General features: G+C 41.4%; 2 protein-coding genes across 2 annotated transcripts in view; one reads left to right on the forward strand and one right to left on the reverse strand.

Moving 5' to 3' along the window:
• The window catches only part of dph1 (diphthamide biosynthesis 1), a 43,612-nt gene extending 37,968 nt beyond the window's left edge, over window positions 1-5,644 (reverse strand). The window contains exons 1-2 of the mRNA XM_037467411.2: window positions 5,489-5,644; window positions 3,255-3,404 (exon numbers count right to left, since the gene is read on the reverse strand). Of these exons, the coding sequence (XP_037323308.2) occupies window positions 3,255-3,404; window positions 5,489-5,540 (202 nt within the window). The 5' untranslated portion in view covers window positions 5,541-5,644. The remainder of the gene's footprint in view (window positions 1-3,254; window positions 3,405-5,488) is intronic.
• An 87-nt stretch (window positions 5,645-5,731) lies between these two features.
• rtn4rl1b (reticulon 4 receptor-like 1b) overlaps window positions 5,732-17,462 on the forward strand; it is a 113,210-nt gene continuing 101,479 nt past the window's right edge. Inside the window, exon 1 of the mRNA XM_037467281.2 lies at window positions 5,732-7,190. Coding sequence (XP_037323178.1) covers window positions 7,178-7,190 — 13 coding nt within the window. The 5' untranslated portion in view covers window positions 5,732-7,177. The remainder of the gene's footprint in view (window positions 7,191-17,462) is intronic.

Here is a 17,462-nt window from a genome sequence, read left to right on the forward strand (position 1 = left end):
GACAAAGAAGATTGCAAAAGGGATATATATAGAGAGTTTATCCTGTAGTAGATTACATCTCTCTCTCTCTCGGGTCTCTGTAAATGCTAAAATTAAAGTTACCGTCCGAACCGGCTCTATTTACAAAACGTGCCTTGAAATAACTTGTATTGACTTGTGGGTGTGTATGCAGAAGGAATTGCATCTCAGCCCTCTGTGTCACTACGTATTTCAACTTCTGAACAGCCAATACTAGAACAAGGGTTCTATACTTTGTCAGTCTTTACAGTTTGTGTTTACGTACGCTAATTTGATTGTTGGGGATTTATGAGTGCATAGTGCAAGTCACTTGCATGTTAAACCGAATTTGGACACGAAAGACAATTGAGTAAGGGTGCGTTATTGTGTAGAACAATCTACTGTTAATGAGAGGCTCTTCGGCATCTGTAGATACTAGTGATTATATTCTGCTTTGACTTAACACTGGCAGCCGATGCCCTGTCTTCTGTCATTTCCAGAAAAGGAACACGCTGTTCAGACAAAGGAGAATAGGCCATTTTGGACTGCTCATTGGGGAGTCATGTTGTATTAAGGGATGAATGTACAGTAGATACAATAGTTACAATATTGTGGGGACACACATCGAGACTACTCAGAGGGGCCATTATGTAATGGGGGGGGATAAAAAAAAAGTCACCAGCCACTTCAGTGGGGAGGGCCATCTGCCGCCTAGCTGGATTAGTAACTAACATTGGCATTGATGCAATCCGCAATATCTCATTTGGATTTGAGATTCTAAATATTTTGTCATGGTATTATGAATAATGCTATCTGTATTTCTCTTATTTTCACACACTCTGCCCTTTCATCAAGGCTACAGCAACATGAAAACAAAGTGACGAAACTAAAAGGAGGAACTAAAAGCTCGACATGTTGCTTGTTGCCTTGAAGCTCAAGCAAACATCTGAAAAGAGGTTGTCAACTGTGCTCATCTTTTGATTGTCTGTAGTCAAAGTTGCATGAAGACCTTGGAAAAGAGAACAATTCCCCAGGCCTTGCTCAATCCCTGCTGGGAGATTCAAGGTCCCCCTAAACACTCAAGGACGTACCGTTTTTTGCTTACTCGGCTTCATCTAGATGTTTTCCAAGTAAGATTTACTAGTTGACAACATCATTATTTCAAACTAAACAAAGAGGGTCAAAGATTATTACCGGGAGGAAGAACATATGGTAATTTCCATGAGCTGACTGATGAAACAACCGGTTTGGTATAAATATGTTGGAGATACACATTTAAGCAAAGCAAAGAAAACATCTTGTTTTTTTGTGTGGAAAGGGAAAAAAAGAATTATGTCATTATTACATTTTAATAAAAGTATCTGCCAAAAAAAACACTTTTCTTAGGTCGAGCTATGATTTTATTATGATTTTACTAAATTAAATGAATAAAATGCAACTTTATGGTTGTATTACTTTAAACTAAACTTAAAGGGAAAATGAAATTACCTGGAGTCACATGTCTTCAGATGAAATGAACACCAGCACTAGAGAGTGCAAATCAAATTGTCTCTACTGAACATTTAATCTGTTCAAAAAAAGGTTAGCTATAACTAAAATATATCCTGCTTCAAACTTCTTGGTGAAAGAAAATGTGAAGAACCTCCATACTTCTTGTTTGCTGGTCGGAATTCCTTTTACAAGCGTCACTCAAACAACAAACAATTTTCCATCAACAAAACATTACAGTCAAGCCAGCTGGTTGTTATCTCCCAATTCCATTCACGTTGTAATCATTTTAACTGAATGTGCAACGTTTATCAAGACAGCTGACTCCAGTAAGGCTGCAATAGATTATGTTGAAGCAACACACAGGAGAAAATGACAACGTTTGACAAAACAACACAAAGCTGATGACTATTTGTGAATTGTGGTTACAAAAAAAAAGGCCAGCTGAAGTAAAATGTTGTGTGCCGTATCTTCCTCAGTCCTCTATTTCAAAAGCCCAGTATGTGACACTCAACAGAAGTTCAAAGACAAAGAAACAGATGGACACAAAGAGAAACTGAGAGACAACGGGGTGATAGGTGAGTTATGCTCTCGGAGTTCACAGAGAGAGAGAGAGGGTGAGCTGATATAAAAAAAGGTCACACAACAAATAAAGCAGAGCCAGCAAGCTCTGTGGAAAAACCACAGGCTCCCTGCTAGGATGTTTTTAAATTATTCAATCCTCTTGATGTGCGATCTGCATATTTTCACCCAAGGAGACTGAAGGACTATACATTTTGACATTTACATTATTAAAGGGGTATTGAGGGGTATGTTGAATCAAAATACATTGATGTATTTTTGCCTATCTCTGAATGTATTGTATTTGTTAATATTAACACTGCACACAAAAATCTGTGTTGCATGGATGATGACAAGACATCTGAGTTTGATCACTTTCAGCTGCAGTGAGAGCAAAAAGTTCCAACTCTGTCAATAACATAATCAGGGAAACAGACTCCCCCCTCACAAACTCTGGGAATTAACCAACTCCAAAACACACTTGTCTGTTGTACTTGGATACCAATCCATGGCGATCCATAAGAGAGAGCACGCCCCTGAATAGCTTCACCACAAACATTAAGACTTTTTCTCATTTCATGTGTGCTGTTGAATACTTGTTGTGCGGTGATGTAAGATTTAAATGGCAGAGTCACTGTGGGGTGACCTACATGGTGTTTTGGAGAGTAGTTTTGTTTTCGATTGTTTATCGACATTGGATAAACCTGTGCGAAACTTAAAGGTTACAGATTGAACAATAAAGTCGTTGAAAGTAGGTCAAACATCCAGATTCACTGACAGATGGCATTGATGTTTGAATCAAGATGACGGAGGGTTTGGTTGCACAGTGTAATGGTTTTTAGGGTCAGTTTTGGGAACGGAGATGTCATTTCAAAAAGCCTAATTTGTTCTCCATCTCTGCTAGATAGTATGTCTAAGTTTGGGTTATTAAATATCCTTATATACAGGCTATGTAAAGACTTTTTTATTGCAAAACTGGACTTTAAAGTAACTTAATCCAGTATACGCTCCAATTCAACTCATTTCAAAAATCAATTTAGCAAAGTGGTTAAACACTCAAGAGCATTAGGGCATTTTGTTAGAAAACGAGACCACCCAGACACTTTCACCATTGCAATAAATCTCATTCTACAAGTCCTTTTCCCATCAAACATCTTGCATGTTCCCCTCAAATTAAATTATGTGTATTTGGAAATCACAAAGCTCACCCCTTGTAGATTTTGCTTGTCTCACTCGCCAAATCGTCTTGTGGATCTCAAAGTTGTAATTTGCAGGCAGGGCTTTGATAGCCTCCTGTAACTCAGCGTCTTGCAGGATTTCATGTGGAATTTGATTGGCTACCCGCCGTGGTCCTCGGACTGAGGAGAGAGACACATCGATCAGACGTAACAGAGAATATCATGCAAAGTGTCACAATAGAAATAACATTAGAGTGGAACCAGGGAAGTTATTCAGCAGGAGCAGTCTGTACATTTAATACATTTCATTAAACAGTCAGGTTGGGGAAGGTAATACAGTTCAGGAATTTGTCCAAATATGTCTCCAATCAACAGAAACAAGCTGCCTTTTATGACACAGGAATTGAAGAGCGAATCATCTTCATGATTCTAAAAGCTACAAGAATTACAAGATGTAATGGAAAGCAGTCAAATAAGTTTAGCTCATTTTCTAGTGGCAGTGTTCAGGCCTAGTGTGGCCCCACATGTTCTCAATCACATTACAAATTTAATTTTTATAGCCCAATATCACAAATTTTCCCCAGAAGACTTTACAATCACAACACCCTTTGGTGTTGTCCCGTAGGAGAAGAAAAATCTCCCAGCAAAAATTATTATAATAAATTAATTAATATGCACTTGTGGAATGTTCGTTAAGAACTTAACAGCTTACAGAGAGTAGGCATTTAACGTCACAGTCACGCAGGACACTAAAGAGACTTGTCTACCGACTGTGAAAAACACCTAAAGAAAGATGGTAGGTGGAAAGATGGGAGGTGGGGGGTCCGTCACGGTCTGGGGCGGTGTATCACATCACCATCGGACTGAGCTTGTTGTCATTGCAGGCAATCTCAATGCCTTGCGGTACAGGGAAGACATCCTCCTCCCTCATGTGGTACCCTTTATGCATGCTCATCCGGACATGATCCTTCAGCAGGACAATGCCACCAGCCATACTGCTCGTTCTGTGCGTGAGTTTCTGCATGACAGCAATGTCAGGGTTGGCCAGCGAAGAGCCCAGATCTCAATCCCATTCCTGGATTGCAGGGTGAGGGCTAGGGCCATTCCCCCCAGAAATGTCCAGGATCTTGCAAGTGCCTTGGTGGACGAGTGGGGTAACATCTCACAGCAAGAACTGACAAATCTGGTCCGGTCCATGAGGAGGAGATGCACTGCAGTAATTCAAGCAGCGGGTGGCCACACCAGATACTGACTGGTACTTTCGATTTTGAGCCTCCCTTCATTCAGGGACACATTATTCCATTTCTGTTAGTCACATGTCTGTGAAAGATTTTTAGTTTATGTCTTATGGTGTTGACTCTTTTAGTGTTCATACAAATATTTACACACATTAAGTTTACTGAAAGTAAAAACAGTTGAAAGTCAGAGGACGTTTCTTTTTTTGCTGAGTATAGTTAGGACAGTTGATGGAAATAGGAGGAGAACGCACAGCTTTCTGCCTTTGTGAATACAAAAGTGTTTCATGAATTGTCAAACCATCTTAGACATGTATGCTTCAAAAATATATTGGACGTTGAACGTCTTGCTTGTTGTTTATTGAAACAGGGAGCGAGCATGTTGGCCTTCTTTTGAAATAATATTAATATTAAAGTTGGTAAAATAAAGCATCATTGTCCTTGAAGTCTGTTTTGTGCAAACCTGCGTCACGTGGAACAACTCTGCAGAAAACAAATGTGTGCGCTGCAAATTAAGTAGCAAGTACGTGATGAGTTGAAAATACACCATGTGGACAACGCGGCGAGTACGCGCAAAGACTCCCTCGGAAGAGATTTAACATCTAATTCGGCACCTGCTTGTTTCCCCCTCGCTGTGTTCAACGTTAAACCTTTCGGCACGGAAATGACAATAATTATGATCCTCGTGGTAACTCAACCGTAAACACTGATGACGTCAGCTGAGACGTCACAACGCGGGACGCCGATTGAAAGCTAACTAGTCGGCGAAGGAGCGCGTGTCTGTCAATGTCACTGAACCCAGGTGTGCGGCAACATGCCGCGCGCACCAGACGTGTGCTGGTGGGGAGTCCGGTTAAATTATTAACCACGCGAGAGCCAGACTGCTGCGTATTAGAAACAGCCGACTGTAACGTTTCCTCATGGACGTGGAAGGCAGATATCTCTATGACGTGTCACGGCAGTTATTCGTTTACTTTTCTTCTCTATAAATATATAAATCTCTATATATATAACATTCGGCGTTTTTACCTGTGGGCTTTTTTGAAGGAACAATCTGGACTTCAGCAACGGGCGCGGCCATGTTTCTTACTCGCAAACATAGAACATGTGAGGAAGGCAAAGGCAGAAGTAATCGATAGCAGAGGTCAGTGAAAAGAAGTCGAGCACCAATGAAACCGATGTAACTGAACGGGACAGCAGGGAATAGGACAACTCAATAGGCTAAATGTATATGGGTTTTATTGCAATGTCCAATAATCAACTAAATAAACTAAAATTAAAGCATGAAATTGATATAAAAAATATACAGCTAAGCATATACTGATCGACCATTTATATGGGCCACATGCGAAAAAAACAAGAGTAAGAAAACAAGTTAAACACAATAGAATAATCAGATGTAAATATTATATTTTCAATTCAAAATAACAAAGCAAAGGGAATTTACGTAGTACCGTTAATTAAGTCTTCGGATCAAATTAATTATTGAATTACTTTATCACAATTAAAAAACACCACATTTATATGCAATTAAAATTAAAAATCATAATAAACTAACTAACTAAACTGCATACGATGCGTATCTTTGTAAAATAGGGGTGAGTTTTTCCAATACGTCAGTCCATCATTATTGACTTGATTAGAGACTTTATGAACGAGTAAGCGATTTGACAGATTATATCCCTGACCTCGGGTCTACAAGTAAATCTAGTGTTGTCCCATGTAGATTTGGTCTTGTTGTGTCACATCATATCATCACCATGAAGACCTCGGGTGTCAGGGAGCCGTGCGTGTCCTCCTGGGGCAGACGGGGACAGACACAGTGGGAGGGATGGAGCAGGATGTTGCCCAGTGGAGGGGGCTGAGGCGGTACAGCATACTTTATCCCTCCTTGAGCGAATCCACGAGCTCTGATCCATAGGTGGAAAGCTGAGAGATCATCTCACTCTACATCACAGAAATGTAACAATTGCAAGTCAGTCTGGAGAAAAATAAGAGAGAGGGGATTTTAAGGAGACCGAAAGCATCAAAGTCTGCACTATTAAGGAGGATTTGAGGACTCTGCGTTCATAATCCGACATCAGAGGCGGATTGTGAATCCAAATAATTTATGTTAATTTCAGATTTTAAAGAATGTGCTGCTATTTGAAAAGCACCGAGAGAAGAATTTGACATCAGCCGCTATAGTTAAATATCTGTGGGGGGGGGGTTGGGGGTGGGCTGCTTGTGCTCACCGTGGGCTTGCTCCCAGAAGTGATTTGCAGCCTCTTCGGTCATTTGCGTCTAAAAGAGGAGTCTGCTATCAAAGGTTGTATCGGACTACTGTGCGTGTGTGCTCGTCACACACACACACTCACACACACACGCTCACCGGAGTTACCGCTATTTCGGACCGGGGGGATGATTTCAGTGCGTCGGTTTCGCGATGATTGTCTCCTAATTGCTCAGGTCCGACTGCGGTCTGCCAGACTTTGTAAGGAACGGAGATTATTGCCTGCTGTCAATGTTTATCAAATCCACGGCAGCCCGGGGTGCGAATCCAATGCAGGGGATCGCGAGCGCATCGTGAGGAGTGACAACTGACATTAACACGACGAGCCACGGAAAGGTCCGGATCAACTTCCAAACCCGATCGCGCACAAGTTTTCAGGTCAGGAATACAAGAATCGATGGTTCTCAGAGGACAGGAGACACCATAGCGACACCTAAGCCTACAACATGTTCAAAAGGGGTGAGTATAAAATTCAACTTTTCCAATGCAGCATCTGCGAGCTGTAAAGCGGGCGGATTGTGCCGTTCAAGTCACGTGTGTACGCCTAAACTGCTGGTAGGCGACTTTCTACGGTCATCGATGTTTTAAAATGACACATTCGTAATGCACCACGTTGTCCCGCTGATATGATGTACATTTGTCCTCACGGACGATGCGCCATTTGAAACGCAACTTTATTCTGGCAGACGGAGATTGATGAGAATCACCACGCAGGATTCAGTCAGGACGGACGGGGACGAGTGTGCGTTGTTAATGCGGCTGATGCCGCAGTGCAGTTTATGAGTTGTACCCGGGTCACAGGGCTATCTCTCCCGCTCTGCTGTCTGTCAGTACATCTAGATGTGATGGATAAAACTTCAGTTCACGGGGTTATCCTCCCCTGGCTACACGCAATATGAACACCCGGGACCTTTAGCACCTCATATAAAATTGAAGAATTCCTCAAACTTTTAATATCTAGAACGCCCGGATAGATGCACAATACACACTGTACTCCTATAGTTGATATCTTCTCCCACGGAACAGCCTCTTTCTTTCTGGCCATGCAGCAGCATAACCGTCTACACTGGATGTCTGACAACAGAGGGGAGGGTATAAACTCTAATCTCCAATGACAATAAACTACAGCAATCCATGCTCCCATTGTGCTATTACCGTGGGGGTGAAATGATAGTGAGAAACTGTCCATTTTACTGGAGACCTTGGCGCCCCCCAGGGACCCTTGGAGGTCTCGAAACCCCACTTTAGAAACCACCGCATTAAACCAAGTCTTGTGTATCACTTTGTTGTGGGTGAGAACCAGCCTTGCGCCTTTGTTTCTTTTTGTTACGCTGTGCATATGGACGAAAAGTGGCTCAAGAGACACTCGAACCATAAAGGAAAGCCTTGTACACACGCAAACACGGAGGCGTGCTGTTCGAGGGTCATCATTTAACGAATGCTGCTTGTTTGTGTTTGTTTTTATGTAGCCTGTCTTGTGAAAAAAAAACATCTGTTTAGCGTGTGTGTGTGTGTTTCTGCTGGGTGCCTGAGGGGCAGAGAAAAACAAAACAACAGGTTTTTCTTGCCGCCATCAGATCAATTATTGCTCTTCCAACAGTGGAGATGAGACACACCGTGGTGATGAGTGCTTTTGGCCATAACGGATTTTAGGAAATGCCTTAATTGTCTAAACTGACTGCTCTGTATTACTGATCTATTCATCATTCATGAAAAGTGTTTTGTTGCGGGTTGTTAGGGTGAGTCACGGTTTGGTTTCCAGAAGAGACTCTTTACTGTTTAATGTTTGAGCAAACGTTTCCGTCTCCGTTTTGAGTCAAACTAATGGCCATGGCTGGTAAAGGCTATCACGGGTGATGATGTCTACTTATCATCAATCCTCAAAGAGGTGATTTGGCACAGCATTCGTTCCTTTTGCATTTATTTTAAGGGGTTAAATGGAGAGCTGAAACCGGAGGTGATGGGCATGTCAGGGTTTTATACACCAAACACGCTCCATCCCTGCTCCGTCCAAGGTTTTTGTATGTGGATCAACTGTCCTACCAGTGCTGCACTGAAAATCTCTTAATTCAAGACAAACAACTTCAAAGCACAGACTTCACCAGGCTGCCAAAAGTGCTCGATGCCAGCGTTATCTGAATCCACAATAGTGAGGCAGAGATGCGTCAGCGTTGGCAGGAACAGCGCAGAGGTTCTCTTGTGAATTTGAATTTTATTGCACCTAAAATAACACATTCCATGTAGCTCGGCTGAGGCAGCGGGCACAGCCTTTGCCATCACAGAGGCACCATCCACAAACTCCGTGGAAGGAAAGTTTGGCATCACCTCCCAAATTGATGTCACATCGTTGGCCTGCTGTGAATTGAAGTTAATGGAGTGGACAAATGTAGATTTCGCAATGGCTTCTGGGTTTACACCTTGTCACCCGCTGCTGATCTCCTCAATCTGTGGGCCGCGAGTTTGTACAGGTCGATCAATGCCGCGACGAGGTCACTAATATGTCTATACGTGTGCCTTAGTCGCCGCGTGTATTGAACTGCAGGTGAGACAACGTGGTCCTCCAATAGTTGTTTAAACAGTCCGAATGCTCTTCTCTTTGCTTTTAAGGAATGAGTCTGTTTCTGGCACTTTTACATTGCAGTGCAAGGATACATGTCACTCCATCTCTGTATTGATTTTTTTCTGTCTATTTGACGGTCTCGCTTTCACAATCTCTCTTTTCCTTAAAACTATTCAGCCGTGGAGTGGGCACAAGGGATGATCTGTCAGAACAGCTCTTAGATGGAACGGACGAATGTACGCTATGAAGTGCAGTAATTCCTGCTACATCATATTCAGGATTATTGGAAGACGCTCAGCTGGTGCTTTTTTTTTGTTGCTTTGTACCAACCATCTCACATCTTTCCTTAGAACAAAAAACTCAACTCAATGTGCAACCCCCTTTAAACTCAACAACAAACCAACGTGCAAAATCCTCGTATTTCAATTACCAAAAGGATGATCTGTGACTAATGTATTGCTCACCTAACAGATTCTCTCACCCCCATGGGCAGCCAATATTTTCCATTCTTTTCATAACAGTGTAAAAATCAATTTGCAGGGACTGGAAATGTACTTGAGAAAATGACAGACAACATAATTCGCTCATGTTTTTAAAATGCTCTACATCATTATTGCATGACTACAGCAAGTCAAAAGTATTAAAAAAATTGCTATTCTTTGTACGTACACACACGCTTGCTCTCACACTCACACACAATAACACACACACACACACAAGCACACAATTATTGTACGGTGTGCTGTTTGGGAGCGTCAGACTAGCAAGATAAGAATTTGAATTGACTTCATTAAACGCCATGAGCATTTTCTAATAGAATTTAGCTGTGAGAGAACAAAGATGCGTTGCAAGAACACTGCTGATCAGTCAGGCTTTATGTTTGTGCAAGCTGCCAAACACATTCGCAATGGTAATACTAATTACTTGAGAATTTGAACAATCTGTCATCTACATCACCCAAAAGCACAACATTCGCTTCCCTAATCTTCCACCTCCAGTGATAGACAATATGCAGAGATGATTACTTGCAGCGATTATGAAATCCTGGAGCATAAAGTAATCATACGTTTTAAATGGACCACAATTAAGAGCACGGACGTTAAAGAAGCACATTGGCCATCTTGTTTCCAGTGGTAGCAGACAGAGTTGGGGGATCTGCTAGTTCAAGCGCAATGAATGCTGCATAAAGGGAGCACCTGTGTTCTCTGCTGGTCAGCTTCTCGCTCCGATCACTCGTGCAGGCTGTGTCTCATGGTGGCGTCCGGGCAGCTCCTCAGCACAACACAACTCCAATTCTACTCTCCACAATACCTAATGGCCGCACACATCAAGGGGGCTGCTCTCTGCTGCCTGTGAGATGTTTTTCACCAAAAGATAATATGACTCGTGGACCGCATGTGCTTCGCTCATGATTCTGAGGGAAAATATTGAAGTCATAAAACCAAATGGTCTTTCTTTGTTTCGAAACAAACAAAGATACGCAGGCAGCGCCCCGAAGCTAACCTCACGCAAGTGCTTTTAAATGACTGCGCGACATTGCACAAAAGCAATACATTCCCAGCTGTATCTGTAATATGTTGCAAACTTTGATCCATCGTCAGGGCCCAGAGAGATATCTATTTAAAGAAAATAGATTCCCCACTCATATTATCATCTTCCTAATCCTGCCACAGTGTCAGCTTTCTGCTATCCCTCCTTGTCAACTCTGCATTGTGTACTTTTCAGCCAGGCTTGTGTTTCCATGCCCATGAGAGGCAGTGTGGACTGATGATGAAGGGTTTTGAGGAGAAGAGGTTTGAAGAAAAGTAAAGAGGATAATTTAGACAGGACCAAAAGTTTCAACTCTTGTCGGAATATGAAAAATCAAAATCAAAAAGTGTAGCTTGATTAATTGCATAATTGTGATCAACAGCGATTAATCGCATCATGCGCAATATGTAATAATACATTTAAAACTAGTGCGCACGCTTTTATTTTAAAGTAATTTCATCAGAACAATATAAGAGGCATTCTTGGAGCAACAGCAAATTAACATACATTATATAAATATGTTTTGTTTTTCTTTTCTGAACAGGTACTAGAAGAAACATTTGTCTTTTATCAGTATAATGCAGTATATGTTTAGTAGTAGGGATCCCTGTTAGTAGTAGTTTATCACAAAAAAAGGACTTTTCATTGTTAGCTGATGTTACCGTCACCAATTAGCATTCTTTAACCAACTGTGGTTAAGACAATCTTTTATTGCATAATTAAGACAGTATGAGGCTCAAAATGTTACAAGCTAACGCATACTTTAACACCGTTAAATCACCTGAATACAGGATGCGATCATTTTTTATAAATAGTTTTACTGCATAGTTGGATAAGAACTGCCTGAGTTAGGAGACTGCATGTTGTGAGTCTGCATGTTGTCAGTGAGAGCAACAATCGGTGCTCATTGTAACGCCGTCACTCCGTTTCATACATCTCTTGTTTTCTCCTCACGGCGGTGTGCGTTGGAGAGGCTCGCTTTTTCTAGTAGAAAAGGAAAGTGAGATAAGGTGAACCCAAAATGTAAACAAATTGACCCATCGCAAAGTCTATTGATCCACCCAAGACAACACAGCGTCGAGTATAATTGACAGAGGAACATTACTGATTATTGGACAGCGGCGCAACGCTGGCTTTGTGTACTACAAACATCTTATATGGCCACAAGAGATTGTTCCAATCCCAAAGCTATTTATTTAGTGGTCAATAGTCAGCCAAGTGTTTCCATGGAAGCCTCTGGCACAATCTCACCACGTGACAGAAGATGACAAATAATTAACAAGGTCGGGTTTGCGTGGATACTTTTCTTTTTTGCTATGAAATGTTTATTGGGGGGGTTTCGGGAGGCCTTTTCACACATCCATGTCAACTATTTCACACTGAATTACAGCATGAGGGCTCTGAGTTGAGAAGTGGATGCAGTGCTCTTGTGCAGCTGAGGACTTTCTTACTTATGCAGTCTGAAGAGACATCTGAGTAATTAAATCCACAGGACATTCAGAGAAAGGGACTCAAAATATTTGCCCTTTAAAAAAAAAAAATCACCTGATTCTTGTGCAAACGCCTTTGTTGTGGAAATGAGATGCAAGGATGGTCATTAGCAGATGATAATGAGGTGAAAGAGACAAACAACCTAAGCCCTGTTGGTTTTTCTATTATTAATCATTAATTTCTGTTTAAGTGGCTAATTGGAGTTTAAAGGTCAATATCAATACGTATGCCATAGATCTTAGGAGACAGGAGTGAGGTGTGGGAGGGAGGGAGAGCGAGGCAGTCCGGGAGACGTTGACAGTAATCCCAGGTGCTCTCTTTTTACTTTGACAGCTCTCCCCCCTTTGGCACCCCAGGCGACACTGCCTTTATGTGCTGAGGACAGGAATTCAGTTACACCAGCACCTGGGCTTCTGCCCTTTTGGCATTGAGAGTTAGGGAGTCCTCGACGTAAAGTGGCATATCATCACAAGATAGAGCAGAGGTTAAGAAAATAGGGAGAAGGCACCGTCTGCCATGTGCATTTCTGTTTGTCACCATCAAGCAAAGAAACAGATTTGGGGATCGGTTTGAATGTGACCTCAAAAGCATGTATGACATTAAGAGTAAACTGATCTGACTGCTGGCATGATTCATCGTGGTTATTATGCCTCCGATTAATCTAACACTCCATCCAAGTCATAGTCAGAACTAATTTATTTCAAGATGTTTGAAAAGACGTGAAAACAATGGTTAATTTACTCGAGTGGGCCTGTTTAAAGATGCCTGCAAATTAAAGTTTCTGCTCTGGTTGTTAAGTGAAATTAAAACACCCAGTGGGATGTGATGAAGAAATAGGAGCAGCAATCATCTTACCATTCCATTTTTCCAAGGCACCTGTCTTTGGCTCCGTCGCTCCTCGAGAGCCGGCCTCCTTGTCCGTGGCTTTAATGAGACCGGCTAGTGTCACAGTCACATCTGAGCTTAGCGCTTGTAATATCTGCCGTGTCTGTGTTCTGGCAAATGTTATCTGTGCTCATACGTCAGTCACGGCTCAGAGTGACTTTTAGGAACACTATGGGCTCAGGTTATTACTGCAGCCTGCTTGAATTAATTCAGTCATGCGATGTTAATGCGCGCCGTGGCCTGTGATACTGGTACCGCAGAACCACTTACAAAGTCAGCCCCTCTCTAACCTACTGCAGGGTGATTAGGATAATTGTTGGATGCCAGTGCAATCATGTTGGGGTCTACCCAAACAAAGTAACCTTGGATTTTTCCTTCATCTGACATTCACAAAAACTGCTGTATGTTTAGCACGCAGCCAAATATAATTAAAATAAACCATTCAAGAGCGGATCGATGAGATACCGGCTGGCACCAGCTGTTTCTTATATAATGGCTGGAGGAGGACAAGAGGATTTACTTTGGAATCCAAAAGATAGGATGGCTGAGTGTTATTTAAAAGTCAGGAGTGAGAGACAGATGGTGCTGTAGTAATTATAGAATATAGGCCACAGTCTTTTCCAAAATCAAAACTTATTTTGACGTGAACATCCCTCACAATTGTCTTACACTCTTAAATTACAACATGCACAAAGAAGAAACATATTTTGACCTCATTAAGACTTGTACAATGGTGTTAACCATGCACTGGAATTACCTGTCACGGTTTGGGGCTGCTTCTTGTCTTATTTTGTAGTTTTCATGTCTCTTGTGTCCCTGGGTAACTTCACTTCCTGTCTTCCCCTGTGATTGTCTGCCGTGCCTGATCGTTTCCACCTATGTTCAATCACCTGCACCTCCCTTGTGTATTTACAGTTTTTCTCCATTGGTTTGGCTCATTTTTTGAAACAGAAATGACATTCTCAAAACAACATGGACAAACCTCCAAACAACTTAGCAATTTCTCAATACAGAATTGAATTTCTCATTCATTTGGTTAAATTGTAAATGTCTAAGTACATGTCTCAATGTCTCAGTACATCTTTGCAAATGATTAAGTACATGTAGCCTACGTTTAGCACAATTTCCAAGTGAATAGATCTTGTTGATCTAAACTGATTGTTGATTCTTAGTCTAATTGTTTTTCGCTCCAAAACGTCTCAGCGTATTTTCATTGTATAAGTCATCACATGCACAATAGTCTGTTCAATTGTCAAAATTACTCAAGAACATTATACCATGAATAACATTTGATAAATTCACAGTATTACAACAATTGACAGTCAGGTGAAACTAGAACTTTATTTTATCTATTCTTTGACCGGCTTTATTTACAGTACTGTAGTATGCATATAATTTACATTGTTTTTGTTTCTGTGTTTATTTTACAGTATATTATGCTGCTTTTTACTTTGATGTATGGAAGTTATTTTATGTTTGTGAATGATAATTGCAATTACAATTTCCGGTAGTATGAGTGCAATGTGTGATGTCAAACCTTGGAGGCTAATCTTACCCTAAAATCCTATTTTATTCTGTTAGCTAGACAAAAAAAACAGTACAGTAACCATTGTCAATGAAGGACTGGGCTAAGACTGGTGGACATGAGGGATTTCAATGGTCCTCTGCCATAGTGACAAAACAACTAAACATTTTGACCTGCAGTGTTTAAACAATGACAAAAGGACTTTTCATTTTGGGGGCACTGACTGTTTGTATGAGAAAAGGAATTCGTTGTGACTGATGAGTTGTCTGTTTTGGGAGAGATATGACCTTTTGCAGGTGTGCCATAGTGTTTTGCTAAACCATCTAGGTTATTTTGGCAAATGTATTTAAAGCTTTGAGAATGTCGTTTTTTCGAGAGATAGATGAGCCACAGCAATCGAGAAGGAAGTTTTCATTTGGGGGCACTGACTATCTTTATGAGAAAATGATTTGGTTTTGAAGCTTGAGTTAACTGTTTTGGGTGAGATATGACCTTTTGAAGGTGATCTATGTAGTTGTGCTGAACCATATAGGCTATTTTACCAAATGCATTAAGAGCTTTGAGAATGTAATTTCTGTTTCAAGAATTGAGCCAAACCAATAGAGAAAAACTGTATTTACAGCACTGTAGGCCGCATATAATTTTCATTGTTTTTTGTTTCTGTGTTTATTTTACAGTATACTATGCTGTATATATTTTCTTTTTACTCTGATGTATGGAAGTTATTTTATGTTTGTGAATGATAATTGCAATTACAATTTCCGGTAGTATGAGTGCAATGTGTGATGTCAAACCTTGGAGGCTAATCTTACCCTAAAATCCTATTTTATTATGTTAGCTAGACAAAAAAATCAGTACAGTAACCATTGTCAATGAAGGACTGGGCTAAGACTGGTGGACATGAGGGATTTCAATGGTCCTCTGCCATAGTGACAAAACAACTAAACATTTTGACCTGCAGTGTTTAAACAATGACAAAAGGACTTTTCATTTTGGGGGCACTGACTGTTTGTATGAGAAAAGGAATTCGTTGTGACTGATGAGTTGTCTGTTTTGGGAGAGATATGACATTTTGCAGGTGTGCCATAGTGTTTTGCTAAACCATCTAAGTTATTTTGGCAAATGTATTTAAAGCTTTGAGAATGTCGTTTTTTCGAGAGATAGATGAGCCACAGCAATCGAGAAGGAAGTTTTCATTTTGGGGGCACTGACTATTTTTATGAGAAAATGATTTGGTTTTGAAGCTTGAGTTAACTGTTTTGGGTGAGATATGACCTTTTGAAGGTGATCTATGTAGTTGTGCTGAACCATATAGGCTATTTTACCAAATGCATTAAGAGCTTTGAGAATGTAATTTCTGTTTCAAGAATTGAGCCAAACCAATGGAGAAAAACTGTAAGTCCTGTGAGTCTCTTGTCTTGTGTGGCGTCATTACATGTCGATCGTCCATGTGTCAAAGTAAGTCTCTTGTGTTTCCAAGTCCAGGTCCTTGTTTTTTGTCGGTTTTGTTTTCTCCTCCTTCCTCCCCTTTTTGTTTGGAGCGATTTTGATTTCGAGTTCTTTGACTATTAAAGCCCTTTTATTTTTCATCAACTCTGCGTTTGAGTCCTCCCTCCTTGCCCTCGCACCCCGCGTTGTGACATTACCAGTTTCAATTGACCCTATATATCCCTTTTCAAAATTTCAAATGGTATTTCTGTTGCAAAGAGGACGTCTCTCACAGTCTCTCCATGTGTGTTTTGCCGCAGTGAATAAGAGTGAAGTCCTTGAACTGGCTGATTCCCCTCTTTAATGAGATTTGCTCTTCAGCATTGGCGCTCACTCATAGGAACCATTCAAGCCATTAAGACCCTGCATCTAAAACACAGGACATCAAACACCACAAGGGAGGTGCAAGGTGCCGTTTGGTTTGCCATAGATAAGCTAATTATTCCACTACTTGGGGAAGAGTAGAGAGTGGCAGGCTGAGGTGGGTTGTGACACACGGTGTATGTGTTTAGAAAGTTTCCTGTATGTTGCAGTGGTGCTGCATTACATCCTTCATAACTGGTGTTGTGGTGCCCTTTTTTTATTTTTTGGCATGTGGTGTGGCTGGGGAAATCCTGCTTAGTGATGGAGGCGTAGAGGCAGCAGTGAGACGTAGTGAAGCCCGTAGCTGTGGATCCTAATGAAGCCTTTCCTGTGCGCATTGCTCAGGCTAAAATCCAGGTGCATTCCTGTTTAAGATGAGCAAACTGCTCTCAGACGGTTTTGTCCTCTTGTTCTTGGCGGTGAACCTGAAGGACAAGAAGTCACAAATGTGTTGCCTGAGGAGCAGAGCAAGTCCAGTTTGTATGAAAACACTGTCAGATGTGGATTTGCTTTCCTTGGCAGTGCAGGTTTATATCTTCGTTATTTAGACATTTAGATTTTAATGGCGGGCAAAAGGGGAAACCTCAGAGCTGTTTTCTGTTCCGAAGAGAGGTTTCCACCCATCTGCTGTGGCTGGCAAGGGACCTTGAAGAGAAAGCTGAATCCTGCCTCGCCAGCTTTCAAAAAAAAAGAAAAGAAAAGTCAGGCCAACGGATAGTCACTACCATCTATGCTGCCTCGCATAGCTGCTGCTCCCATTCAAGGCCTAAATCACACACTGCTCAATTCCCAAGGGAGGCCAGGGAACACAGATGCCACTGTGTGACAGTGAACACAGCCACGGCTCTGCCCCAACACCCCAGTATAAGATCACTGTCTGAGCCATGTG

This window comes from Pungitius pungitius, chromosome 3 (assembly GCF_949316345.1).
Source record: "Pungitius pungitius chromosome 3, fPunPun2.1, whole genome shotgun sequence".
Lineage (NCBI taxonomy): Eukaryota > Metazoa > Chordata > Actinopteri > Perciformes > Gasterosteidae > Pungitius > Pungitius pungitius.